The sequence below is a fragment of the Bos indicus genome, chromosome 25 (assembly GCF_029378745.1).
Source record: "Bos indicus isolate NIAB-ARS_2022 breed Sahiwal x Tharparkar chromosome 25, NIAB-ARS_B.indTharparkar_mat_pri_1.0, whole genome shotgun sequence".
In the NCBI taxonomy this organism is placed as follows: domain Eukaryota; kingdom Metazoa; phylum Chordata; class Mammalia; order Artiodactyla; family Bovidae; genus Bos; species Bos indicus.
The window spans coordinates 4596666-4622163 of record NC_091784.1 but is presented as its reverse complement, the minus strand read 5'-3'; the positions used below and the strand labels follow the sequence as shown (position 1 = coordinate 4622163).

At 56.4% G+C, this 25498-nt stretch overlaps 1 protein-coding gene across 5 annotated transcripts in view; it reads left to right on the top strand.

Annotated features, from left to right (window-relative positions):
- The first annotated feature begins 2569 nt into the window (after positions 1-2569).
- CORO7 (coronin 7) overlaps positions 2570-25498 on the top strand; it is a 53082-nt gene continuing 30153 nt past the window's right edge. For 4 of the 5 annotated variants that reach the window (XM_070779560.1, XM_070779559.1, XM_070779556.1 and 1 more), the window contains exons 1-7: positions 2571-2731; positions 5066-5162; positions 5962-6036; positions 9608-9678; positions 10061-10244; positions 13477-13553; positions 21631-21681. In XM_070779560.1, the coding sequence (XP_070635661.1) occupies positions 2672-2731; positions 5066-5162; positions 5962-6036; positions 9608-9678; positions 10061-10244; positions 13477-13553; positions 21631-21681 (615 nt within the window). In that variant the 5' untranslated portion in view covers positions 2571-2671. Of the gene's footprint in view, positions 2732-5065; positions 5163-5961; positions 6037-9607; positions 9679-10060; positions 10245-13476; positions 13554-21630; positions 21682-25498 lie in introns of all 5 variants that reach the window. The other variant, XM_070779557.1, reaches the window with a different exon arrangement.

The window sequence follows — 25498 nt, the reverse complement described above, 5'->3', positions numbered from 1 at the left end:
CTTGTCCCTTTTCTTTCTGCTGAAGTCTCTTCCTGTGGTTACATGAAGCACTTCTGATTTTTCCAGAATGAGGACTTCACTACAACTGGACTCCCAAATTCTTGTTCATTATTACTCTTGGAAATAGGACCTGTGAAATCGACATCATCTTGCCATGCACCTAGCTAACCAGACATCCTCCCTTTGTTGAAATTTGATCCATATTTTGATAGACTGCCTTTGAGGGTGGAGAGGTGTCTTCCAGTGTCCTTATAAGCAAACAGAGAGGTTGGGATTCTAGGATTGCAGAGACAAAGCTAGTAATTCTAGCCCTAGGGGGCTAGAAAGAATCCTGCAGGCTGTGAGTTGAGTTTTGCAATCCATGAAGAAATGTATTCTGCTCAAGTCTGCAGCAGTCTTCCAGGTCTGAACTCTCTACTAGAATCACTCTCTCCAGCCAGAATGGACCTGGCTACATGTGGGATGGTCACTCTCTGGGCCTTGATGATGTCCCTCTGGCCCTTCCCTCTCCCCTGCTATGGCACTCAAGTTGGTCACTATGGCAATCGAAAAGTTGACATTCTTCTAGTTTTTTTCCACCAGCCCCTAGTTTGTAGCAAGAGTTACATGACCCAGCACAGCCAGGGTCAGAACTTTAACCCCTAGAGGTAACAAATGGACACGATTAGTCACTCTGCTGTGTCTGACTCTTTGCCACCCCATGGACTGCAGCACACCAAGTTTCCCTGTCCTTTACTATTTCCTGAAGTTGCTCAAACTCATATCCATTGAGTCGGTGATGCCATCCAACCATCTCATCCTCTTTTGCCCTCTTCTCCTCCTGTCCTCAATCTCTCCCAGCATCAGGGTCTTTTCCAGTGAGTTGGCTCTTTGCATCAGGTGGCCAGAGTATTGGAGTGTCAGCTTCAGCATCAGTCCTTCCAATGAATATTCAGGATTGATTTCCTTTAGGATTGACTGGTTAGATCTCCTTGCTGTCCAGTGGGCTCTCAAGAGTCTTCCCTAGCATCACAGTTTGAAAGCATCAAATGGACATTCCATGGGCTAAATTTGGTCTGCAGATATGGGGACCTTACACCAAAGGAAATAAGCCAGTCACAGAAGGATAAATGGTGTAGTATTCACTTAGATTTGGTATCTAAAGTAGTCAAATTCATAGAAACAGGAAGCAGAATGATGGTTACTAGGGGCTGGGGAGAAGGGGAAATGGGGAGCTGTTGTTTAATGGCTATAGTTCCAGTGTTGCATGAAAAAGTTTAACACTCCTGAACTGTATAGGTAAAAATGTTATATTTTTTTTTTGCCACAATTTTTTATAAAAAGCACAAGCGATGTCTGCAATAATTGAACACCACAACCAACCAACTGAAGATTGCACTAATGGTTCCTTTTGCAAAGCTGCTGGAATTCCACTGTCTGAAGAGTATGTCGTGGGAAAGCTACACTTCAGTGGCTGCCAGCCTGCTCAAAATTCAAAATCCCAGCTCAGTCAACTTAACCTGACAGTCTATGGAGATCAAAGTTCCCTCGTAACTCAGTAATGGCCTCTGAGTGGTCACAGTTTACCTGTGAGAACTGAAAAAAAGAACTTGCATTTTAGGGATCCATGCATGCTCGTCGCCAGGCCGAGCTTTCAGAATGACACTCTAGGCATTCTGCCTCAGCTGAAGCTGTTGTCTGCAGCCGGCTGCGGAAAGCGAGTTTTCACAGCAGCTGGCCACTGCGACTGATCATTCGTCTTCCTCAGATCAAAGTCCCCTTTCCAGACACGCCTGAGCAGGTGTTCTGTCTGGTATCAAGCAGAAAGCCTATTCTGGAATTACAGAGTCAATTTTCAAAGCGAAGAGAAAGGCTTGTGGAATGAATGACCCCAGGTTTGTTCGGTAACTAAACAAGAAGCGCTGGTTGGGCAAATTGGCCATTCAAGGGATTCTCCATAGCTCTTATCTACTGCCGTTTCAGCTTATCTGTAATTGATTGATTGCCTACCAGGAGTCTTGGCCCACAGCGCCCAAGGCCTGCTGCCAAGACTTGCCCTTATAAGGGACGCTGAAGGCTCCATTACCCACTCCTACGGAGCCCACCTGACCTAAGCAGGGTGGGTGAGAAGCGGAGCCTTTAGGTCCCACCGGCAGGGATTTGCATCAGATACGGGCTCTCCTCTGCTGCCATTCATTATCCCTGTGACTCGGTGCCAGCGGCGCCTGAGAGCGTTCCCTGTCTCCGAAATGGAGCTAGTTCATTTCTGCTTTCCCTCCTCCCGGAGAAGGGCGTGCCCCGAACCCTGGAAAGCCTCCCGGGGACAAACCCTGCCCACGAAATCGCAGCCGTGGTCCAGGGTCCTGCACGCCCAACCCCGCCGGGGGCGGACAGCTCGCCGCACGTGACCTCTCGGTCCGGGACTCCAACCCTCCGGCATTGGGGCGTGGCCTCGAGGGGCGGTCGAGCGGCGATTGGCCGGGAGGTGGGGCCTGCGCCGTGCGCTCGGAGGGAGAGGGGGATGAGGGTGTGGCCCGACAGGCCGGAGAGGGCTGCGATTGGCTTGGGGGAGTGGCCACGGGCGGCAGGCGGCGGGTGGGGCCGGAGGCGGCGGGAGTCCCGGCTGCGAGCCGTGCACCTGAGAGCCGACGCCCGTGTCCCCGAAGCTGCACCCGCCGCTGTCCCCGCCGCCATGAACCGCTTCAAGGTGTCCAAGTTCCGGCACACGGAGCCTCGGCAGCCCCGCCGCGAGGTAAGCCCGGCTTCCGTAGCCCCTTGCCCGGCGGCAACCCTTCCTCCGCCCCTGGCCCAGCGCGGGGACCCCCCCACCCCGAGCCCGCCTGCCCCAGGGGCGCCCCCTTAAGGCCCGGGTCAGGCGTCCAGGCCGCCCTGTGGCCGCGCGGCGGTCAGAGCCTGAAGCTCCTGGGACACTGGGCTCTCGTTGAGCACCGAGGTCCTGCCTCGCAACGGGACCCCCGAGGCGGCGCCGCCCGCCTGGTGGGGCCGAGGCCTGAGGCCTACGAGGCTGCCTGCCTTCCCGGCTTCCGGTCGGCCTCGCCTGGGAGCCACAGCGCCTCCTCCCCGCCTCCTCGATCGCCCCTGCCCGGGGCTGGGGTGCGAGAGAGATGCTCCTCTCTGTCCTGGCCTTGGAGAGTCCGGGTGTGTCACTGGAGAGGGGGAACTCCTCGACCAGAGATGCGCGCCTCCCTTGGGTTTCCGCCGGCATTTCCTCTCGCGGCTGGCTTGAGCTCTTCCCCTACTCAGGGTGATGCTGCCAAAGCCTGGGTGGGGCGTGGGAAGCCGAAGCAGGTGGAGGCCAGAGAAAGAGCTGAATCAGGTGGCGGGGGCGTCCCCAGGGCCCCCCGGAAAGGCAGGAGGCCTGATGAGGGATGTGCTTCAGAGTCGATGCCAGCCCCGGTCTGCAGTGAAACATTATTTGGAAGGCCTGGGAGTGTCTTCCAATAATGAAGAGGAGAAACTGACCTCTGGTGACCCCATCAGAGGCCATCTCACCTCAGGACAACCTGAAGCAGAAGCCTGGTTCTGATCTTCCGGACAGTGTTTCCGGGGCACGTCCCACGTGCCGTGTGCAGCTGCTGGAACCACAGTGGTGAACACAACAGCAATTTCCTCCCTCTCTGGTGCTTACAGGCTCAGGAGAGAGACAGACAGCAAGCATGCAGGCAGGCAAGGGCAGTGTAAGTTTTAATAAGTGCACTGGAGAACACACACGGTGGCGCTGGGATTAAGATGGAGATGGACCTAGAGGTGGAATTAACCTCGGTAGGGTAGTCCAGGACGTCAGCTGGGAGGAGGTGACATTTAAGCTAAGGCAGGAAGGGTGAGAAGCAGCTGGGCACTCGGGAAGAGTGGGGTGAGAAGGAGCCAGGTGGAGGAAGGAAAGTGGGGCAGGGTGGTTGGAGGGCAGTGAGAGGGAAGCATGATGTCAGATTAGTGCAGAGTGGGCCTGCAGAGCCCGAGAGCCCCAGGAAGAAGCTGGGTTTTCTTTTGAGTGCAGCGGGAGCCATCGAAGGGTTGAAGGGGTGGTGGCGGAGAGGTTCTCACATTTGCACTTAAGACCGTCGCTCGGTGTAGTCAGTATGCTTGGAGAGGTCTAGAGTGGACTTGAGGGACTCAGGTGGACTTGTTCCTGGTGGACTTCAATGCAGAAAGGCAAGCAGGCAGGTGTGGAACTAGAGATAGCAGAGAGAGCTTAACACGGTTTACATGTTAGGGAGATGGGAAGACAGGTGGTCTGTTCTCTTTGTCAGAACTATTGTATTTCCTGTCACTGTATTTGTACAGTAAACACGAGTCCAGAGGGAAGAATAATAGTGGATGATAACATCCTACCCCAGCAGGTGAACATTGAAATAGAAACTAGGGTGGTAGAGGTGGTTTCCGGGACACTGTCAGTGGGTGGGCTGGGACATGTGGGTGCTCGATGATCGTCAGGGATCCTGTGAGGTGCTGATAGAAGAAACATTGGGACCTCGCTGAGCTCAGTCTTAGAAAAAGAGTTGCTCTGTTCTTCTCCTGGAGGTGTTAACATTATTGTCTATTCGTGGGGGTGCATCGTTCACCTGACTATAGGACTTCGTGGAAAGGCCTTGACTATCCCCTTTCTGAGCTTGTGTATTTTCTCCCTCCGGGGCTTGGAGGAGACTCGTACTTGGTGGAGACCTTCAGTAATGCCATTGAGGAAGTTGAGTCCATCTATCTTAGATGCTCACTTCTCCTTTCTCTTCTCTCTCCCTTTTAACAGAGTCAGTCCCCACCCCCAGCCAACACACACACTGCCCAGTTAGCCCCTTAACTTCGTTCAGCCTGAGCTTCCTTCTGACATTTTCCTGCCCCTTATTAGAGAACTTACTTAATACTCAAAATTGACCCCCTTATGACAGGTTGTTGTTTCAAGGACATTTTTTGTATTTTCTAAGGGACTGTGCGTGGGGACAGGGTTTGATCCAAAAGCTGCATCTCTAATGGTGCAGCTTTAAGGTAGAGTCTCCCTCCAGTATGCCCTACTCCCTGCTTTAGGCAGAGCCCTAGCCAACCCTTTTTTTCTGTTGTTCTCTATTTTCAGGCCTGGATCGGTGACATTCGAGCAGGCACTGCCCCCTCATGTGGGAACCATATCAAAGCCAGCTGCAGCTTAATTGCATTCAACTCTGACCATCCAGGTAGGGAGGTGAACGTGGATGTGGAGAGTCAGACGTTGTCACCCTACCAAGGGCAGAAGGACAGCCTCATTGTAGGCCAGAGGCTTGGAGGGACCTCTCGGGGTTCAGAAGTCAGCACCATGAAGGGCCTTAGACGCCTGCAAAGCGGTCAATGTGCAGTAAGCAGATGGACTTCAGTTGGGCGTTTGACAGCACACGTTGTATAAACGTGTTGGCTGTGGTCTGGGGTGGGGGTGGGGGCTGTTGCTTTTGTTTCCAGCAGTCCCAATATGCAGCCCACTCCTCATGTCGGGGCAGCTGAGATCAATAGGGAGGTAAAAGCTCCCTGTGTTAGTTGGGACTCTGAAGGTTGCTAGTGATGACTCAGACCTCAAATTGACTTAAGCAAGAAACGGATAAAACAGATACAATTTGGTTTATATAACTAAATTTCAGGGGGTTCAGGCAAAGCTGTATCTCACTGTATCCTGTCCCTCAGCTCTGCTGCTCTTGGGTGACGGCTTCTTTCTCAAGTAGAATTGGGAAGGTGGCAGCTGGTGGCCCCGAGCCGACTACTAAGGCCAAACAGCGCCGTAAAGAGACAACTGTGTCTTTGCATAGTCGATGTCACAGAAGAGTCTTGTGTGGGGCAGGAACCGAACCCGGGCCAACCACTCCATCCAGAAGGACGTGGTCTTACTGTTGGTGGAGGCTCCGGGAAGGTCCGAGGCCAAGCTTTTGGGTCTTGTGTCCTCTGGGAGCCCTGGGCAGTAGATCCCCCATTAGGCCTGAAGTCAGAGCCCCTGTGTTTGTTTGATAGGTGTACTGGGCATCGTGCCTCTGGAAAGCCAGGGAGAGGACAAGAGACAGGTGACCCACCTGGGCTGCCATTCAGGTGAGTAGAGACTGGACCCAGGAAGCCTGCAACTCACCCCTCCTGCCCTGGGGCCAGGGATTCCTGCTCACCTGTTCCTGCACCCCCGTGGTTGGCTGGGCCCCTCCTGTCATCCTCTCTGTGGGAGAGCTGTTGCTGGTTGAGAACTCCAGCCTGGGCAGAGAGGAGGGAAGCTGGTGCTCCAGGTGGTCAGGCTGGAAGGAGGAGGGGTATGCACTGGCCTGTGGTCCAGGCTGATGATGGCTCCCTGTCACCGTGGAAGACTCAAGCCCGTGTGGTTCTTAGCCCTGTGTTCTCGTCTAGAGCCCAGCAGATCACCTCTCACAGCAGGCATCCTCCCAGTCAGGCAGGCTGCTGAGGGCCCTCCAAGGAGGGGGCGGGTTGGGCTGCAGAGCCAGAGATGGGCCCTCACAAAGAGAGCTTTTGTCCACCCCTGCAGCTGCTCTGGGGGCGCCCAGCAGTCCGCCTGGCAGTCTGCCCGCATCGAGGGAACAGTTTGGTCTTCTCAGGCTGCAGCAGCGCCTCTTCTTTCCCCGTCCAGCTGCAGTGGCCACGGGCCCAGACCCTCTGGCCTGTGTTCCTGGCCGCCTGTTGGGTGGCCTGGGGTGAGAGAAGGGCGCTGATCCTTCATCCCCAGTCTGGGTGTACAGCTCAGTGTCTCGGTCCTGATGCAGAGGGTGGCGGTTAATAAGATGATGGTAGTGAAGAATGATGGAGCTTTCCGTGGGCACTCAGTGCTGTCTTCATTTTCTTACCCCATCCTTGTTTAAAACTTAAAACTTTGTCAAGGTATTGTTTACACACTTATAAACATTGCTTGTTTTATATGACGCATTTGATGACTTTTGTTAAAGTAACAGGGTCGGGTATCCCACCATTGAGTTTTAGAGCATTTCCATTATCCTGGAAAGACCCCCCTCATGTCCCTTGGCAGTTAATGTGTTTGCCTCGGGCGCTGAAGCCTCAGGCATTCATGGACCTTTCTGCCTCTGCAGGAGGGGCTGTGAGCTACTGTGTGGCCAGAACTGGCCCGCTGCCTGTCTTTGTAAATAGTTTTATTGGAACACGGCCACGCCTCTTCATTGACTTACGGTCTGTGGCTGCTTTTCCCAACAACTGCAGAGCTAAGGAGATGGGTACCGTATGTCCCTCGAAGTCTGAAATGTTTTCTGTCCCGGCCTTCACAGAAAACGTTGGTTGATTTCTGCTCTGTGGACTGGCCTTCTCTGGATGTTTCACATAAATGGATTCACGTTATATGTAGCCTTTCAAATCTGGTCTGTTTCATTCGGCGTTATGTCTTTGCGATCCATCTAATGTGGCCCATAGACGAGTTCTGCTTTCTCATACTTTTCTGAAGTAGGTTTCTATTTTTATTTTTTATCTGACTGCGCCATACAGTTTGCAGAATCTTAGTTCCCCGACCAGGGATTGAACCTGGAACCATGGCAATGAAAACACCAGGTCCTAACCACTGGACCACCAGTGAATTCCCAAGAAGTAGGTTTTTAAATAACCGATTTTTCAGCTAAGAAAACCAAGGCTCAAAGGGATTATTAGGAACTTAGCGATTTTGGCATTGCTGCTGGCAGAGCCAGAGCCAGAACCCAGATATTTTAGGTACACTGCTGTTGGCTTTGTGACTCTTCTTCACAGGGAAGCAGCCCCAAGTTGGAGCTGCATGTAGGGTGGTGAGGGCCCTGTTACTGGAAGCCGGACTGGGCTTTGTTGGTGGATCATAGCATCTCTGTGGCTCCAGCTTTTCAGCACCTCTGCCCAAGGGAGCAGCCTTGCCTGGAAACTGCTCCTGGGGGCGCTTCACTCCAGCTCCTCAGAATCTACCCTCGGGGCACAGGCACTCCTCTCCCCTTTGGGTGCTGGTTGAGGGTAGGGGGGGACTGCAGTGACAGGGGTTTTGGCTGTTTCTCTGACTTTGGGGTGCCCTGCCTTCTGGGACACCTTCTGCCTCTCAGCTCTCAGGTGGCGCTTTGGTCCGGGGAGCAGAAGGCTGGGCAGTATCTGGAGACCGTTTCTGCAGGACTGGGCTGGGAAGCAGTGGCCAGCAGCCTGCTCTGATGTGGGAAAGGCCGCAAGCTGTTGTGTTGAGGTTGTAGGTTCTGAAGCTGGGCTGACTGCCTGACCCTCAGCCTGGCCCCTTCTTAGCTGTGCAGCTCTGGGCAAGTTACTTAACCTCTCTGTCCTCGTGTTTTCATCCTCCACTTGGGGATGAGGTCACACTGCCATCCTGAGGGTCGTTGTGAGGATTTGGTGAGATGGTGAGGATTTGGTGAGATGTAGGACCATGGTCAGGCCACGGTCCTACAGCCTAGCACAGCTGGGTGCCCAGATCGACTGCTGCTCATTCCCTTGGGGAGGCCAGAGTCTACACCCAGCCTGGGCCCTGCCCCGTCCTGTCAGGAGCCCACAGGGTTGGGTGGCAGGGATTCTGTGATCAGGAGTCCAGATTGGGGTTGTCCCAGAAGTGCCTGTCCCTGTCCACCCCTTCTCTTCCTTGTCTCCAGGGTCCGCTGGCCTGGGACGACAGTGTATCTGCTTGGCCCTGCCAGGGAGGCTGACAGGAGGGTGGTCGCTGTGCTCCTTGCCTTGGTGACTCGGGCCTGGCTGTCCTGCTCACATCTCAACCAGCTCTACCCCGCTGAAGCCCCCAGTCTCACTTCCCTTCTGGGCTCTGGCTCATTCCGTGTGCTCCATCCCCCCTCCTCATCCCCCTAGAGCTCAGCAGTTCAGGTTTTTTCAGTTGCAAGGATCTGAGACCAACTCCAGCTTTCATAAGCCACAGAGGGGTTTATTGGGAGACTCTTGGGAAGCTTCCAGAACTGAAGGAGCAACTGGACACACAGGCCTTGGGAGGGTCCTGCTCAGAGCTGACCGCTGCCTCCCGGCTGGCTGCTCTCCACCCGGGCCAGTCCCTAAGGTGCCCTGCCATTCGGCCTCCTGTTCCCGGTCTTGTTCCCTTCAGAGAGAAGCTGGCACCTGGGCTTGGGGCGAGTGAGCTCCTAGCACCCCAGCCCCCTCCTGCCCGGTGCCCTGACCTGTGCCACCCTCAGTGTTCTCCCGGGCCCACTGTGCCCCTCCAGGAAGCCCCCCTCCATGCTCAGCCCTCTTCTGGCTGCATCCGCAGAGAAGTGCATGTCCCTGTGGAGGTGGGGAGGGTCCATGAGCGCTGAGTGGCCTGTGGTCTGTCCTGTTTGTGATTCCCTTGGGGGCTGACACTTGTGTCCGTTCACCTGAACTGGGCTCTGGATTTCGGGCGAATGCAGGTGCCTGGTGACGTGGGGAGCTTCCTACCCATCCTACCAGTCTCCTGCTGCTGGGCCCTTGGCCACTGGGGGCAACAGGGCTCTGGGCCTGTGTCTGGCAGGTGGGTACTGTGGCGTTCGCCCACCATCTCTAGAGTGCACTCCCCTTGAGGATTTCCAGCCTGCCATCGTGTGGGCAGAGGGGTCAGCCCGGAGGCCCTGGGCTGTGGTTCGGCCTTGGGAGAGGGCACAGTGGATTGGAACAGGACATTCGTCCTCGTCTGGCCATGTCAGCTGTTTCTCTCCCACAGACCTGGTCACGGACTTGGACTTCTCCCCCTTCGATGACTTCCTCCTGGCCACGGCCTCAGCCGACAGGACGGTGAGTAGAGCGGCTGGAAGACCTGTTTGAGGCCTTATGAGGCCCAGGGCCCTGCTGGTTCCCAGTCCAACCCCTCCTGCTAAGTCCCGCCCCCGCCCAACATCAGCTTTCGTGTGCCTCCGGGAACTTGCTCTGAGCCAGGGCCGTGACCCATGCCCTGCTGCTCGGCTCCTGCAGACAGGAGGGCCCAGGTGGTGGGAGGCCTGAAGGGAACAGAGCAGAGCACCTGGCTCCCCCACTCCCACATCTTCCCCTCGGCCCCTGAGCCCTCCCCCTCCCTTACCCTGGGGTGGGGGCACCCAGGACAAGGCTGGATGGAGGCAGCGAGACCCCCTCCTGCCCCACGCCAGCCCTGGGCTTAGAGACTCACTCTTTTCTGCAGGTGAAACTGTGGCGACTGCCGTTGTCTGGCCAGGCACTGCCCTCGGGGCCCGGGCTGCTGCTGGGCCCCGAGGACGCCCAGGTGGAGGTGCTGCAGTTCCACCCCACCGCCGACGGCGTCCTGCTGAGCGCGGCGGGCAGGGCCGTGAAGGTCTGGGACGCCACCAAGCAGCAGCCCCTCACAGGTAGGGCCACCGCAACGGCCCCTCCCCGGGCAGCCCCGTCTGGCAGCATTTTCTGTCTGTTTGCAATTTTGGTAACGTGAGTTTCAAGACATGTGTTGGGTTTCACACGTGTGTGATATATATGTATATGTAGCTACGTGTATATGTGTGTGTATGTATCTGTGTATTTGTTCACCTGTGTACGTATATATAATTTACAAGACTTGTTAACAAGCACCCTGACCCTCCCCACTTTCCATAGACGTCTGTTTTCACCTCATTTGGCTGTTTTTTCTGCTCTCTCTTTCATATGTCTAAATAACTTCCTTATACTGTTATTTCTTGAATTGTGTGTCATTTCAGTTTTGAAAGCCGACTGCTAATTTCTCCTGTAGGAGATAAGAATTTTGCTGTCTCCACTACTTGCCCCTCCCCCCTACAGAGCTGCTTCTTCATTTCCCCCAGTGTAGTGTCCTGGTTCATTGGACTGCTACAACAGAATCCCACAGACTGGGATTATAACTGGGTTGTAAACAACATTGATTTCTCAGTTTCGGAGTCTGCAGGTCTGAGATCCAGGCACTGGAGAGGACCTGGTTCCTGGTTCGCAGGTGGCCGTCTCTTCACACGGAGGCAGGAGTGAGGGAGCTCTCGGGGGTCTCTCTTCTAAGAGCACTGAGCCCTTTCATGAGTGTGACCTCATCATCTCCCAGAGGCCCTGCTTCCAGATTCCATCCCAGTGGGAGTTAGGTTTCAACCTGTGAATTTGGGGGCACACCAACATTTAGACCACGAATAAGTAGCGACAGCTGTGGGTCAGATTCTTTAATGTTTGAGTGGTTTTGACCCATCAGCATGACCCACCACGGAGCCTAGGCGTTTTCTGTGACAGCATCACCAAATCCTTTCTGTGGAGTCCTCCTGGACAAGCTCATCCCCTTTTTAGGGGAAAGACGTGAAGCTCAGAGAACTGAAGGACAGACTTGCCCTGCAGGGCTGTGCAGACTGTCCAGGGTTGTGCAGGGTCACCATGGTGGTGTCCCCTCCTCTGGGGCAGGGACAAAGGGCCAACAGCATAATGGGGTGTCTGAGGGACCTGCCTTCTGACAGCATCAGTTCCTGAGAAGTCACTCAGTGTTCACCATGGAGCTGTCTTGTGCCCCAAGGGACCTGAAATTCAAGGTGCTCCTCGCCCCCAGCATGCTCCTGGTGCAGTTGAGACCAGCCCGACCTTGCAGTGGAGGTGAAGGCCACCAGGCGGTGTGTCATCAGGGAGTCACCGCAGCTGTAACTTCCATCTCAGGTCCTTCTCGTCTGCCCAGCACTGTGCCGATGGCTCCACACAGGGGGCTGTTGCCATTCCCGTGTAGTAGCTATGGTTAAATAACGTGACTGAGGCCGCAGTGCAAGCGGGTGACAGGGCTAGGATTAACTTGGGGATAGACCTTGGCATGGTAGTTACCTTGGGCTGCAGAAAGAGTTACCCCCAAACCCAGAGGCTTAAGAGAACTGAAAACATTTATCAGCGCCAGGGATTTGGGAGCAGCTTAGCTGGGTGGCTCTGGCTCAGGGTTTCTCATGAGGTCAGGGGTCCCACTGTCAGCCGGGGCTGCCGTCACCTGAAGGCTGGACTGGGCCAGGAGGATCCGTGTTTTAGGTGGTTCACTCTCGCGGTGCAGGCTATGGGTAGGAGGCCTCAGTTCTCCCCTGTCGGCCTCCCCGTGGGCTGCTTGATCACCCTCACCACATGGCAGCTGCTTCTCCAGGGGACAGTCCCAGAGAAGCAGCAGGGAGGAGGCCACGGTGCGGTTTATGCTGCAGCTTTGGGAGATGCATGCCCTCTGCAAAAAGCCAGTCACCAAGTCCTGCTCACACTCAAGAGGAAAGGACTTGGGCTGCACATTTTGTTCATGTATATTTTACATTTGTTTGGCTGCACCAGGGCTTAGTTGTGGCATGTGGGATCTAGTTCCTTGACCAGGGATCGAACCCAGGCCCCCTGCATTAGGAGTGCCCAGTTTTAGTCACTGGACCACCATGGAAGTCGCTGGGCTGCACATTTTGAAAGGAGAAGGTGTTAGTTTCCTAGGGTTGCCATAATAGAATACCACAAATTGAGGAACCTAAACATAACATTTATTATCTCGCAACTCTGGAGACCAGAGTCTGGAATCAAAGTGTCGGTAAGGTTAATTCCTTCTGAGGCTGCACAGGAGACTCTGGACCAGGTTCCCCGCCCAGTGCTCCCATGGCTCCCATGCTCCGTGGCTTCTAGTGCTCCCATGGCTCCCGTGCTCCATGGCTTCTGGTGCTCCCATGGCCCCAGGCTCCATGGCTTCTGGTGCTCCCATGGCCCCAGGCTCCATGGCTTCCGGTGCCCCGTGGCTCCCAGGCTCTGTGGCTTCTGGCGCTCCTGTAGCTCCTGAGCTTCTCAGCTTCCAGTGCTCCCATGGCTCCCGTGCTCTGTGGCTTCTGGTGCCCTGTGGCTCCCGGGCTCTGTGGCTTCTGGTACTCCCGTGGCTCCTGAGCTTCACAGCTTCCGGTGCTCCCACGGCTCCCGTGCTCCGTGGCTTCCGGTGCTCCCATGGTCCCTGTGCTCCGTGGCCTGTGGATGGCCGTCTTCCTCTGTTCACGTCTTCTCTCTGTGCATGTTTGTCTCTCGGTCTGATTTCACAAGGGCACCATTCATACTGGATCAGAGTCCGTCCTAGCATTATCAGCTTAACTTGATCATCTGCGAAGACCCTATTTCCAAATAAAGTCGCATTCACCGGTGCTGAGGATTGGGACTTTCACATCTTTTAGGGGGAGACACGATTCAGCCTGTAATTGGAGGGGTGTCAAAGAATTTGTGGACACATTTTAAAACTGTCATGCTATTCGGGGAGAGAGTGAGGAGGTTGCCCAAGCAGGTGCCCAGGGCAGGGGTGTGTGTGACACTTCCATGGGCTGTGTGGCCCACTGCAAGGGAATGGGGAGGCATGTTGGTGGCGGAGTGAGCGAGGTGACCCAGGATCAGGGAGCTGGCTGGGGATGTGGCCTGAGAAGGGTGGGGCTGAATGAAGCCTCACCCTCAACCTGGAGGCCCTGCTGCCCTGGCTCCTGCACAGAAGGCACCCTCCCAGCGGCTGCCCCTTCCCCAGAGATACCCCCAAGCCAGGCCCACCTGCACCCGCTTCCCTGAGACCTTCACTGCCCGGGACAGAGTCGGGGGGACCCTGGACCCCTCCTGACCTTGGCTGCTTCTCTGCAGAGCTGGCGACCCACGGGGACCTGGTGCAGGGTGCCGCCTGGAGCCGGGACGGAGCCCTGCTGGGCACGACATGCAAGGTAAGGGTGGGCGGTGAGACGCGAGAATGTGCCTGCCAGGGCCTGAGGCATGCCCGGCTCTGCCAGGGCCGTCACGTCGCAGAGCCTAGGACCCCAGCAGTACCTGTGAGGCTCCGCGGTACTTGGGGGTCAGCAGAGAACTCAAGCCAGGATGGCTGTTCCTCTCTGCTACCCTCACTCCTCGGGCTCATACTTGTCTCTCGAAGCCCCCGACCCACTAAGGAAAGCCCTGCACTGGCCCTTGGGGGCTCCCATCATCACCCTCAGCCAGCGCCTCCTGGCTGCTGGCTACTTTGTGACCGTGGCGGAGGGTTGTGTCAGGCAGCATCCACAGCGGGGCACTGTGCCTGCCCCCCTCCCCCAGGCAGTCAGCAGGCCTCAGGATCCTCTGTGACATCAGGTCCTGTGCTGGTGGGGGCGGCCGATGTAGGTCCGGGGATCGTAGATGAAAAGACAGTCGTGACCCCTGACGGTGACCCAGGCTGTTTAAAGAGGGATCAGAGGTGCTTTGAGTGGTTGGAGAGGCCAGGGAGGCCTGGCCTCCGACTGGGGGCTGGGAGGGGAGGGCTCCTGGTGCGGGGCCGGGGGAGCAGGCTGTGGCGGAGGGCAGAACCGTGAGCACACCGTCACGCTTGTTACTGTAGAAGCAGCTGGAAAGCAGCGGAGTGTTTAAAGCCAGACAGGGTGGGGTGTGAGGGGAGCAGGTCTGCACCGTGAGGCTCCCCGGCCACAGTGTGGACAGGGGAAGGAAGGAGGGGTGTCCAAAGCAGAGGTGGAACGACCTTCGAGGGAGGGAAGGAGGAGCCTTCTGGGCGGGGGGCGATGCAGGCAAGACAGAATACCCGTGAGGGCTGGGAGGGTCACGAGGCTGGCTCCCCGGTTGCAGGCTGGAGGAGGGCCTGCCCCCAAGACTGGGGTCGGAGGCCCCTGGGACGTCCCAGTGATGTCCGTTGAGTCCAGGGACTGGGCTTTGGGCAGCGGTCTGAGCTGAAGGTGGGGGCCTGTGTTCATGTGGCACCCACAGAGGGACTGGAGCCCCGAGTGGGAGGGAAGGGGTGAGAGGAGGGAGAGGGAGCGAGGAGGGACAGAACCCGCGAGGAGACAGGGAGCCCCTGGTTGGGGGAGGACGCATCCGGGGCGGAGTCTGCATGGAAGCAGCTGACAGCGTACCCGGGACTCGAGTCTTGCAGGAGCCTGTGGGGTGTCTTCTGCCTGAAGCCGCCCGTGAAGGAAGGAGCCTACACAGGCTCTTATGGGAAGTGTGGCTCAGGCTTCCCAGGGACAGAGGTCGGGGCTACCCAGCTGAGGAGGGGACAGGTGTCCCAGGCAGAGGGACTGACCTAGACACAGTCCTCACAGACACCGAAAGAGACAGGGAGGGAGGAGACATGGAGACAGGGAGGGAAGGGGATTGTCACCAAGTGTTTCCTTTGGATCACCCAAGTACAGTATTTTGCTGTCACTTCAGTCGTGTCTGACTCTTTATGACCCCATGGACTGTAGGCCGCCAGGATCCTCTGTCCATGGGATTCTGCAGGCAACAATGCTGGAGTGGGTTGCCATTCCCTTCTCCAGGGGATCTTCCTGACCCAGGCAGGGATCAAACCTGCATTGGCAGGCAGGTTCTTTACCACTAGCGCCACCCGGGAAGCCCAAGTATAGTGTTGGGTTGACCGAAACGTTATATCTGGGTTTTTCCATAGCATCTTTTCTCTTTTTTTTTTCCCCTTAATATTTATTTATTTATTTGGCTGGGCTGGGTCTTAGTTGTGGCATGTGGGATTTTTAGTTGGGGGCTGTGGAATCTAGTTCCCTGACCAGGGATCGAACCCAGGCCCCCTGCCTTGGGAGTGCAGTCTTAGCCACCGGACCACCAGCAAAGTCCCTCTGTACATAGTATCCACATTACTCTACCCTGTACTTTTTTTTGTCCAGCATAATAATCATTTTTTCTTTCAGCTTATCAAAAATTTAAGGCATGTCACAGGAAACATTTTATCGCATAGATTCAGTTTGCTTAGTGGAGCGCCTGCTCTCAGAAGTGTGGATCGCTTCTACTTGGCCCCACCGTGTTACAGACTATAACATTTGGATGTATCTCTATAAAGGGTTGTTTCCCTGTGTTCTGTGACTTCCTTAGCTTGGAGCAGGGGCAGACTTTTTCTGTGAAGAGCCTGGTGGTAGAGACTCCAGGTTCTGCAGGCCAGACTGTCTCCCTCAGTGCCGCCTGGTAATAACGCGGCAGCCGTGGACAGTACATGTGTGACGTGACAGCTGCAGCCTCGTGGCCAGTCCAGCCTGTGGCCTCTGCCCCACGTCCCCTCGGCTCCAGGCCCCCACCCCAGCCCCAGGCAGGATGTCTGGGGAGCAGGTGTCCAGGGGCTGGACATGGGTCATTTCCTGTGGAGCAGCCAGAGGTGCCAGCCCTCCCCGGAGCTCATGGCCCAGCTGGGCCTGGTGTGAACCGGACCGCAGTGTGGTTGGAGCCCCCAGAGGGGTCACAAATGAGGCTGCAGAGGGATTAATCGGGAGGCAGGTGTGTCTCCCGGGGGTCCTGCCGTGTTCAGAGGCCGCCAGTGAAGGCGTGCGGCCACGGGGAGGGGAGGGTGGGCTGAGGGCAAGTGAGGATGTGTTTTGAAAGGCATTAGGCACCCTGGCTGGGGGCCTAGCATACGGGGTGACCTGATCAGATGGCGCTGTGGGGGTGGGATGATGGCGAGGAGCACGGCGGCCTGCGAGAGGGCAGGACAGTGAGGAGTGACTCCCTTGGGAGGGACTGCCAGAGCCCAGGAGAACCTAGAGAACCCCAGGCGGAATGAGAGCCTCCGGTCTGGGGCTTGTGTATGGAGGGCTTGGGGCTGCATGGGAACTGTCCCTATTGAGACAAGGGGCTCACACTGTCCCCACGCTGACCGTGTGTGTGGCTATGGGTGGCGATGCGGGAGGGGTGACCGCTGTGGGCCCTCAGCATCCAGGGCTGAAGGCTGTCACTACCCAGCCTGTGGCCAGGCTACCCCCGAGGTACCACCCCCAGGGGCTCCCAAGCTCCAGACTGGCCTCCTGCTTTGCCAGGGTGGAGGTAGGGGGGTGTTGTCCAGCCCCTTCTCCCCAGCGGTCTGAGCTCCATTTAGCATCAAAATTGGGTGCGAACTGGGGCAAGTGGAGAGAGAAGATCCATCTAGTCATAGAGCCCCACTTCCCCATCGGGTCCCAAGGCGGTGACTCAGATCCTTGCCTACTTGGTGTCTTCATGGGGAGGATTGGTGGGGCCATCCAGCTCCGAGTCTGGTGGAACTCTGGCCCTCTGCACCCGGAGCCCAAAGGCGCAGGGACAAGAAGCAGAGATTGCCCAAGGGCATCGCTGGGGTGGTGCCCGGTGGAGGCCCCCCCGCCCCCTCAGTTGCTCTGCCTGTGGTTGCTCAGTCCAGCTCTGCGGGCTGGACCCCGCAAGCCCCTTCCTGCTCTCCTCCCAGCTGCTGCCACTGTGGGAAAGAAAAAGTGGCCGCTAGGGGGCACACTGCCCCCACAGATGGTGGACGTGTCCAGCTAGGCCCCCTCGGCAGGGTGGGCTGAGCCCGTGAGCCCAGTGCTGTGCTGACCCCGCTGCCCAGCCCTGCAGCCCCCATCAGCGCTGCGCCAGCCCCCAGTGCCCTGTCTGAACCCTGGTCTGGACCTGACACTGGGATTCTAAACTCCATGGCCCAGCTCCCCAGGTGCCTCTGACCTCTGAGAATTGCTGCTGTCACGCCCAGCCCACCCTGGCTTTTCCCAGGTCATGGAGCACGTGAGTGGTGGAGCTGGAGTCCTAACCCTGGCCCTTTGGTCGCCACGGTGGGGGGAGTGCCCTTTGCTGCCAGGAGGCCTTCTCTCTTGCCTGTCACCTCGAGATCCAGTCCCTGCCACTGCTTGACCCGCCCTCCGTCTGGCTCCTGCTGCTGTCTCTGTCCTCAACCTCCGGTGGTTCTTTCCTGGCCCCCGCTGTCTTTTCTGAGTCTATTGCTGTCTCTCTCTGTGTCTCTGTTTTTCCCTAATCTCTCTGTCTCTCACTGTTCTTTCTGCCTCTGTCCTGTGTCCCTCACTGGCCCCATCTGTCTGATCTCTGTCTCTAAGCAAACTCGTCCCGAACCTGAGATTGTGGAGTGGACAGTGCCTCAGGGTTAATCCCTGGACTGTGCCTGGTGCCCACCTGGCACATAGCAAGGGCTCAGTAAACTACAGCCGCAAGGCCGTGCTGGGCGAGACCCAAGAACCCTGGGACCCTGCCGGGTGTCAGGAAGACGTGGCTTTCAAGGACTTTCCAGGCTGGACCCCTGCCTTGTCCATCTGTGTGCTTGCCCAGTCCCCCTCATTTATGCCATGCCCTCCCCACATGACTTTGTCTTCCCTACACATCACGTGCCAGCAGACTCCCGTCTCCTCATGTTCGATCATGCTCTGTCCTCTTCCTTGAATGCCTTTCCCTTTCCAGCCCAAGCTCCACTTGTCCTTTGGGCTCAAGTCAGGTCTGGTTCCTCCCTAGAGTTACCTGTGACCACCTCTGAGTGGCAGACACCAGCACTGTCTGCATCCCAGGCACCCGGGAGGGACCAGGCAGTCAGGGCCGGGAGTCGTATATCCCCTTCCATCCCCGCTCCATCTTGCATCAGTGAGGTACTGTTGTTACAGTTAAACCAGTGTTGCTACAGTAACTAAAGCCCACAGTTTACATTAGGGTTCACTCCACGTACTTCCTGTGGGTTCCCACAAGTGCACGACATCATGTGTCCCTCATCACAGCATCACACAGGATAGTTCTGCTCCTCTAAGAAAGTGGCCCGTGCTTAACCCGTTCAGGCCTGCCTGCCTCTTCCCAGACCCCCAGCAACCACTGATCTTGGATGTTGAGTGTCACATAGGTGGAATCATGGAATGTGTAGCCTTTCCAGATTGAATTCTTTCATTTACTTAGTAATACGCATTTATGTATGGGTCTTCCCTACCTTTTTGTGGACTGATAGCTGTTTTATAAATTTTGGCGTAAAAACATATAAAGTTTACTACTGTAACCATTCTAAGTGTACAGTTATCATATTAAGTATTTTACATTGTTCTGAAGTTGGAACTCTGCACCCATTGAACAACTTCTCTTTGCCCCCTTTTCCAGGCCCTTGTAATCATTTTACTTTCCACACCTAGGAATTTGACTATTTTAAACACCTCATATAAGTAGAATCGTACACTGTTTGTCTTCCTGTAACTGACTGACTTTATTTAGCATAACGTCCCTCAGTAGTGTTAGTCGCTGTCGTGTCTGACTCTTTGTGACCCCATGGACTGTAAGAATACTGGAGTGGGTTGCCATTTCCTTCTCCAGGGGATCTTCCTGACCCAGGGATTGAACCCAGGTCTCCTGCATTGCAGATAGATTCTTACTCTGAGCCACCAGGGAAGCCCGTAATGTCCTTAAGCTTCCTCTGTATTATAGCATGTGACGTAATTTCCTTTTTCATTCTGAATAATGTTTCACTGAATGCGTTTTGTTTATCCATTCATCAGTCAGTGGACCCTTGGATTGCCTCTGGATCTTGGATTTTGTGAATAATGCTGCTATGAACATGGGTGTGCAAGTATTTCTTTGTGACCTTGTTCCCAGTTCTTTTGGGTTTATACACAGAAGTGGAATTGCTGGATCATATGGTAATTCTATTTTTAATTTTTTGAGGAACTGCTTGACTGTTTTCCGTATCATCTGTACCGTTTTATATTCCCACAAACAGCGCATAAGGGTTCCAACTTTCCACATCCTCACCAACACTTGTTATATTCTGTTTTTTTTTTTTTTAATTAATTCATTTATTTTTGGTCACACCCAATGGCATGTGGAACTGGCCCAACTAGGAGTCAAACCCATGCTCCCTGTATCGGAAGGGTAGAGTCTTAAACTCCCGACCACAAGGGAAGTCCTATTCTGGGGTTTTTTGACAGCAGCCATTCCGTTGATGTGAGATGCAAAATCTTAACCATGATTTTAATTTCTGTTTCTCTGGGGATTAATCGTTCAACATCTTTTCACATGCTTGTTGGCCATTTGTGTATCTTTGGAGAAATGTCTATTGAAGTCCTGTGCCCATTTTTAATTGGATTATTTGGGTTTTTTTTGTTGTTGTATGAGTTCTTTATATTGTCAAACGCAAGGTCACCGAGGTTTTCTCATATGCTGTTTTCTAGAGGTTTTCTAATAAAGGTTTGCGTGTTAACGTTTAAGTCTATGACCCAGTCTTAGTTGATGTCTGTGAATGACGTAAAGTCCGTGCCTAGATGGACACCCAGTCCCACACCTGTGCCTGTGGACACCCAGTTCCAGTGCCGTTTGTTGCAAAGACTGTCTTTTTGCTCCTGTGTTGAAGACCAGCTGGCTGTGGCTAAGGGGGTCTCTCTCTGTGCTATGTTCTGTTCCGTTGGTCTGTTTGTCTGTCTTGTGTGGACCCACACTGTCCTGACTCCCAGAGCTCTAGGATATACTCCAGAGCAGCCATCCTCCACCATTGTTCTCCTCCTTTTCTGCTGTGTCGACATTCTGAGTCTCTTCCCTGTCCACATAAAGTTCAGAATCAGTGGGTTGATATTCACAAAGTAACTTGTCAGGATTTTCATTGGGATCGTATTGAATCTGTGTGTCAAGTCGGGAAGAACTGATATCTTGACAATACTGAGTGTTCCTGACTGTGAACATGGATTAGCTCTCTGTTTAATTCTGTGATTTCTTTCATCAGAGTTTGATAGTGTTCTTATACATATTTTGTTAGATGTATAGCTAAATATTTCTGGGTTTTTTTTGGGGGGGGTGCTGGTATAAGCAGTATTGTTTTTCATTTCGAATTCCAGTTGTTCATTGCTGGTTGATTGTTGTTTAAAGTAAGAAAATATGAACTATGCTGATTGAAACAAAGGGGAGCCATGCTAAGATGTAAAAAGGAAAAGCTGACCGCCCCTCACCTGCCTCAGCCCTGGTTCCCAGTGTTAACACACGTCCCGTGCCTGTCAAGACCTTTCTCCTTACTCAGCACTCTTGCAAAACATGCAGGAATGTGGTCAGGCAAATGGAGGTTTTGTTTATTTTTAACCACAGTAGAATGACACCACCACGAATTACTGGGCATCTTCCCTTTTGCATTTAACAATTCATCACGGCCAAGCCTGTAAACAGTCAGTGGATATAGATTCTGTCCCCCTCCCCCAGTTCTTTATGCATGTGTGTTTGTGTACACGTTCACACACACACACACGCAGAGAGATTGTTCCACAGAAATAAAGCTGTTTAAAGCATGGGCATTTTATTTTGTTTTTTTTTTTTTTTTCTTTTTCTATCTGTTCCCATCCCCACCCTTGGGTATTCTGAACCAGTAACTGCATGCTGAGTGGACAGATGTGTAAGCTTGCCGTCCTGGTTAGACGCCAGGTTCAGTGTAGAAGTGATGTTGTCCCATGAGCCCCTCTAGCCTGGACAGTCCCAGACACGGGTGGCAGCTGGGAACCTCGAGTTGGGTTCTGGGCTTTGGTTTCTCTGTCTGTGACAGGGTCGTGGAATAGCACAGCTTCGCAAGGTGGTTAGAAGATGGGGTGAGGTCGTATGCATAGGAGGTGCTCGGGGATGAGGTCGTATGCATAGGAGGTGCTCGGGGGTGAGGTCGTATGCATAGGAGGTGCTCGGGGGTGAGGTCGTATGCATAGGAGGTGCTCGGGGGTGAGGGGGTGAGGTCGTATGCATAGGAGGTGCTCGGGGGTGAGGTCGTATGCATAGGAGGTGCTCGGGGGTGAGGTCGTATGCATAGGAGGTGCTCGGGGGTGAGGTCGTATGCATAGGAGGTGCTCGGGAAATGTGAACCCTTGTCACTGGGTTCTCTGTCTGGCAAGGGGGCCTGCCCCTTGCTGTGAGGAGGAGGAACCCGGGCTGGAGAGGGGTTGTCTGCTGGGTAATGCCTCACCCTGTGTACTACGGGAGGACCATCAGAGCCTGGGGTTGGGGGAGGCTGGCCTACCGGCCCCCAGAGACCCTCCCTGCCCTAACTGTGCTGTTTTCTCTTCTCGGCTTTTCCAGGACAAGCAGCTGCGTATCTTCGACCCCAGAGCAAAGCCCGAGGCCGCCCAGGTGAGTCGTGTGGGCAGCAGGGCTGGGTTGAGGCTGCAGCAGTGTGGGCAGGGCAGCCGGCCTCTGGCACACAGGTTCTGCCATGCCCATGCCCTGGCCCTGGCCCGGCGGGCACATGAGGGTCACCTGGGTGGTGGTTCCTGCTGCTCAGGCTGTTTCTGGGAAGCGTGTTGGACCTTGGGAAGGGAAGGTCCAGCTTTGACCACAGGGTGGGGCGCAGCCAGGCTGCCCACAGGCCTTCCGTGGAGCCATCCTGTGGCTTCAGGAAGCTAATTTGAGAGGCCAAGTTCCTCTTCTTTGAGACCCTCATCCCCACCCAGCTTTCCTGTTACTGTCAGCGGAGGTTGGCCACAGAGGAGCAAAGAGACCCAGCCCCTGCTCTCTGCACCCCTCCAGGTCCCGGGCCCTGAGTGTGTTTGGTCCAGTGTCCCAGCCAGTGCTGGGGGGCCTGCCCAACCCATAGGCTGTGGGCCCTGAGCATGTTTGGTCTGTGTCTGGCTGTGCACAGGTGCGTGTGGCCCCTCAAGTTCCAAGAGGGAGGCCGGGCTGCGGGTTCATGCTGCAGGCACCGAGCCACTGGGGACTTGTTCAGTCATTCGAGGGCAGCCCGCTGCCAAGCACGGAATGTTCTGCAGTGAATAACACAGGGCAGTTGCTGGGGGCTTCTCTTGTGGGAGTGCTTTGACGCTTCCCTGGGGAGCTGGCTCGGGGCAGAGGCTGGGGTGATGCTGCGGACAGCCTGGGGCAGGACAGGCTGGCCCAGGAGCCCGAGCGAGGGGCCTGTCACCTGTATTGGGGGAGCCGTTGGGGTTATAAGGCAGCAGTGAGGTGGATGGGTTTACATTTTTCAAAGTTTTTCTAGAAGCTGAGGTGCTATCTTTCCCAAGGAAGGTGCAGTGCAGTTCAGGGTCCTGGCACCAGCTGGTGTGAAGAGCTCCCCAGCGAGGCCCCAGGCCCAGCACAGATGCCTCAGATCCGTATCTAGGGCCTGTTCCCCGCCCGAGGTCAAGGCTGAACCACCAGTCTAACTCCAAGCAGCAGTAGCCAGGGGGCTGTATTCCCTGAAACACACACACACAACACACAGACACACACACACACATCCACCAGTCTAAACCCAAGCAGCAGTAGCCAGGGGGTACATGCCCCCGACCCAGTACGCACACACACACACACACACACACACACAGTTCCCCAAGGCGCACACGCACACATACCCCTTCACACAGCCAGCTGCAGCTCTTTGCCTAGGACAGGGCGGTCAGCTCCACCTCCAACTGGACAGCCACCTAAAGGAGGCCCCGTCCTGGCAGGTGAGCCAGGCCCAGCAGAAGTGGCTTTGGCCCCACCCTGGCCGTGCTTCCACCCACAAGGCCGGCCCCTGGTCCTTTGGCCTCATCGCCCTGTGACCAGTGGGCCAGCCGTTTGAGCCTCAGGGCAGCCTGAGCAGCTAGCCTCCCTGCAGCTTTCTGCGGCACACCTCCAGTGTTTGCCCGAAGAGAAGGACCCGGCTCGGCTCGAGGAGAGAGACAGGACACTGTCCGCTCAGCTTTCTCCAGTCACCCTCTCCTTGCCAGGGTCTGTGCAGGCCCCGGCGCAGGGCACCTCCATCCCAGCCCCAGCCAGGCAGCGCCCCTGGCCCATCCCCCAGCTGAGCGCTTTCCTCCCCTCCATCCCCCCCAGTGAGGGGGAGGCGGCAACCGGCACTGAGGTGGAGATGCAGTGGCCGCCGTCCAAGGGCTGCAAGTTCAGTGAGGCGGGGGGAGCCCCCCTGAAGGGGGTTTCTGGGCCGAGGAGACCTGGGAAGAGCGTGGGTGGCTGCCACCCCCTCGCCGCTCCTGAGCCGGTGCCTGTGCTCGGCCCCTCAGCCTGCGGGCGTGGGGGCAGCGGGGCCTGGAATGCCGCCCTCTGCCCAGCCCTGCCCCCCGCTTCCGCCGGGGCATCTGGCCCGCACCTGGCTTCCATTAGGAAAACCGCTGCTGGCGGCCGGGTTGGCGTGAGCCGAGGGGCCAGCTTGGGGGAGAAGCCTTCTGGGAGCACCTCCTCCCGGGACCCTCCTCGCCCACCAGAGTGGGCACTGCCCTCCCTCCGGCCTCTGCCCCTCCTGCCCCCCGGGCCATCCCTGTGGGCTGGGACCTGGGGGCTCCTCCCCCTACTGTCTTTTCTGGGCCTGGCCCCTGGCAACCGGAGCTTGGAGCAGGAGATGCTTGGGCGGCTCCCTCCTGCTCACGCCCCCTGCTTTGTGTTTTGGGTCCATTGATGACGGATTACTGTGTCCCAGGCCCTTGGTGTGCACAACCTCCTTCCACTCTCCTGAACATCCTGTCAAGTCAGCCATTTGGTCACTTTTGTCCCCAGGGTTACAACAGCTCACGGCAGAGGCAGGTTCGGTCCATCTGACTCTGGAGCCCCGGGGCTTCAGAGCCCCTTCACTGTGCCAGGGCCCCAGGGGCTGGGGAGAGGGGGTGGCTGAGGCCCTGAAGCCACGGCCATGCCAGGGAAGGTAGCTGCTGTGGTGAGGGGGTGCCCAGGGATGGGGAGGCTTGGGCTGGCCGGTCTGGGCAGGAGCAACCAGAGGACCCCTGGTACGGACAGAGGCAGGTCTGGGGGCTGGCATCGTGACTGAGGAGGGGCACGGGTGGGTGATGGGGGGGTCTTACCACTGGAGGAGGTCCCCTCAGCCCAGACCAGCTCAGGGCTGCTCCTCCAGCCGCCCTGCCCCTCACAGGAAGCGTCGCCGTGGCGACAGAGAGGGGGTTTGGCGGCACTGCAGCAGCTGGAATGCCGGGTATGCGCCGGAGCTGGGCAGGCACTGCCTGGCCGCAGCCCTCCTGTTCTCTCCTTGGGGCCAGGTGTGGGGGAGACATGGACGGAGGAGGGGGGGCTCCTCCGACTGCAGGACACCCAGCCATCTGTGAGAGGGGAACCCCAGGGCCTGGCCCGCAGGCTTGGCTCACCGTCAGGGGCTCCGTGTGACGAGGCTGGGTCCATGCTGCCGCCTGCCCTCTGCCCCAGGAGTAGGAGAACCTGGGGATCCCTCGGGGAGGCTCCTCCTCCCAAGTCCCGCTGAGGTCAGCAGAGAGCTTGCCAGGTTTGAAAACGAAAGTCACTTCAGACCTCTGGGACAGAGGCCTCTCCTAGTTGCTGGGGCTTCTCGTGGTCCCTGGGCAGACTGAGTTGAGTGTACCCACAGCAGGCGCGCTGGGCCCAGGCTAAGCTCCGACCTGGCCTCTGCTTCCTGAGTGCTGTGCTCTCTGAGGCCCGAGGCGGGGATAGAGAGCCGCGGGGCGAGCTGGATGGGCCTGTCCACACCGCCCTGCCTGTCGCCGCCTGCTTCCCCAGGGTGACAGCTGGACACCCGAGCTGCCTGGTGGGGGTAGCCGGCTTGCCGGGCAGCTCCTGGTCTGGGTGCTGTTGCCTTTGGTCGAGCCTGTCCCCTCGCCGGTCCTCCGTCAGCTCCGTCTACTGAGAACAGGAAAGGTGGTGGGCGGGCGACTGCCCTGCTGGGTCACTGGGGGCAGATGGCTTCCCCTCTCTGTGCCTTTGGTTTCTCCAGGCCTGGAATAGGAAGGTGGGAGACACAGGCCAAGGAACGTTCTGTCCAAACCTGTGCCTCTAGAGGGAAAGGCTCCCCCACTGCCCACAACCTCTGCAGACCCTGGGTGCCACCGCCTCCCCTGAGACCCCCTCCCCTGAGACCCCCGTGCCGGCCTCCTGAGTCTCCGAGGCCCCATCCTTCGCAGATGCCGGTCCCCACACTGGCTCGCGCCCGTCGATCTTTCACGTCTTTCAAACCCTAGCCCTTTCCTCAACTGTA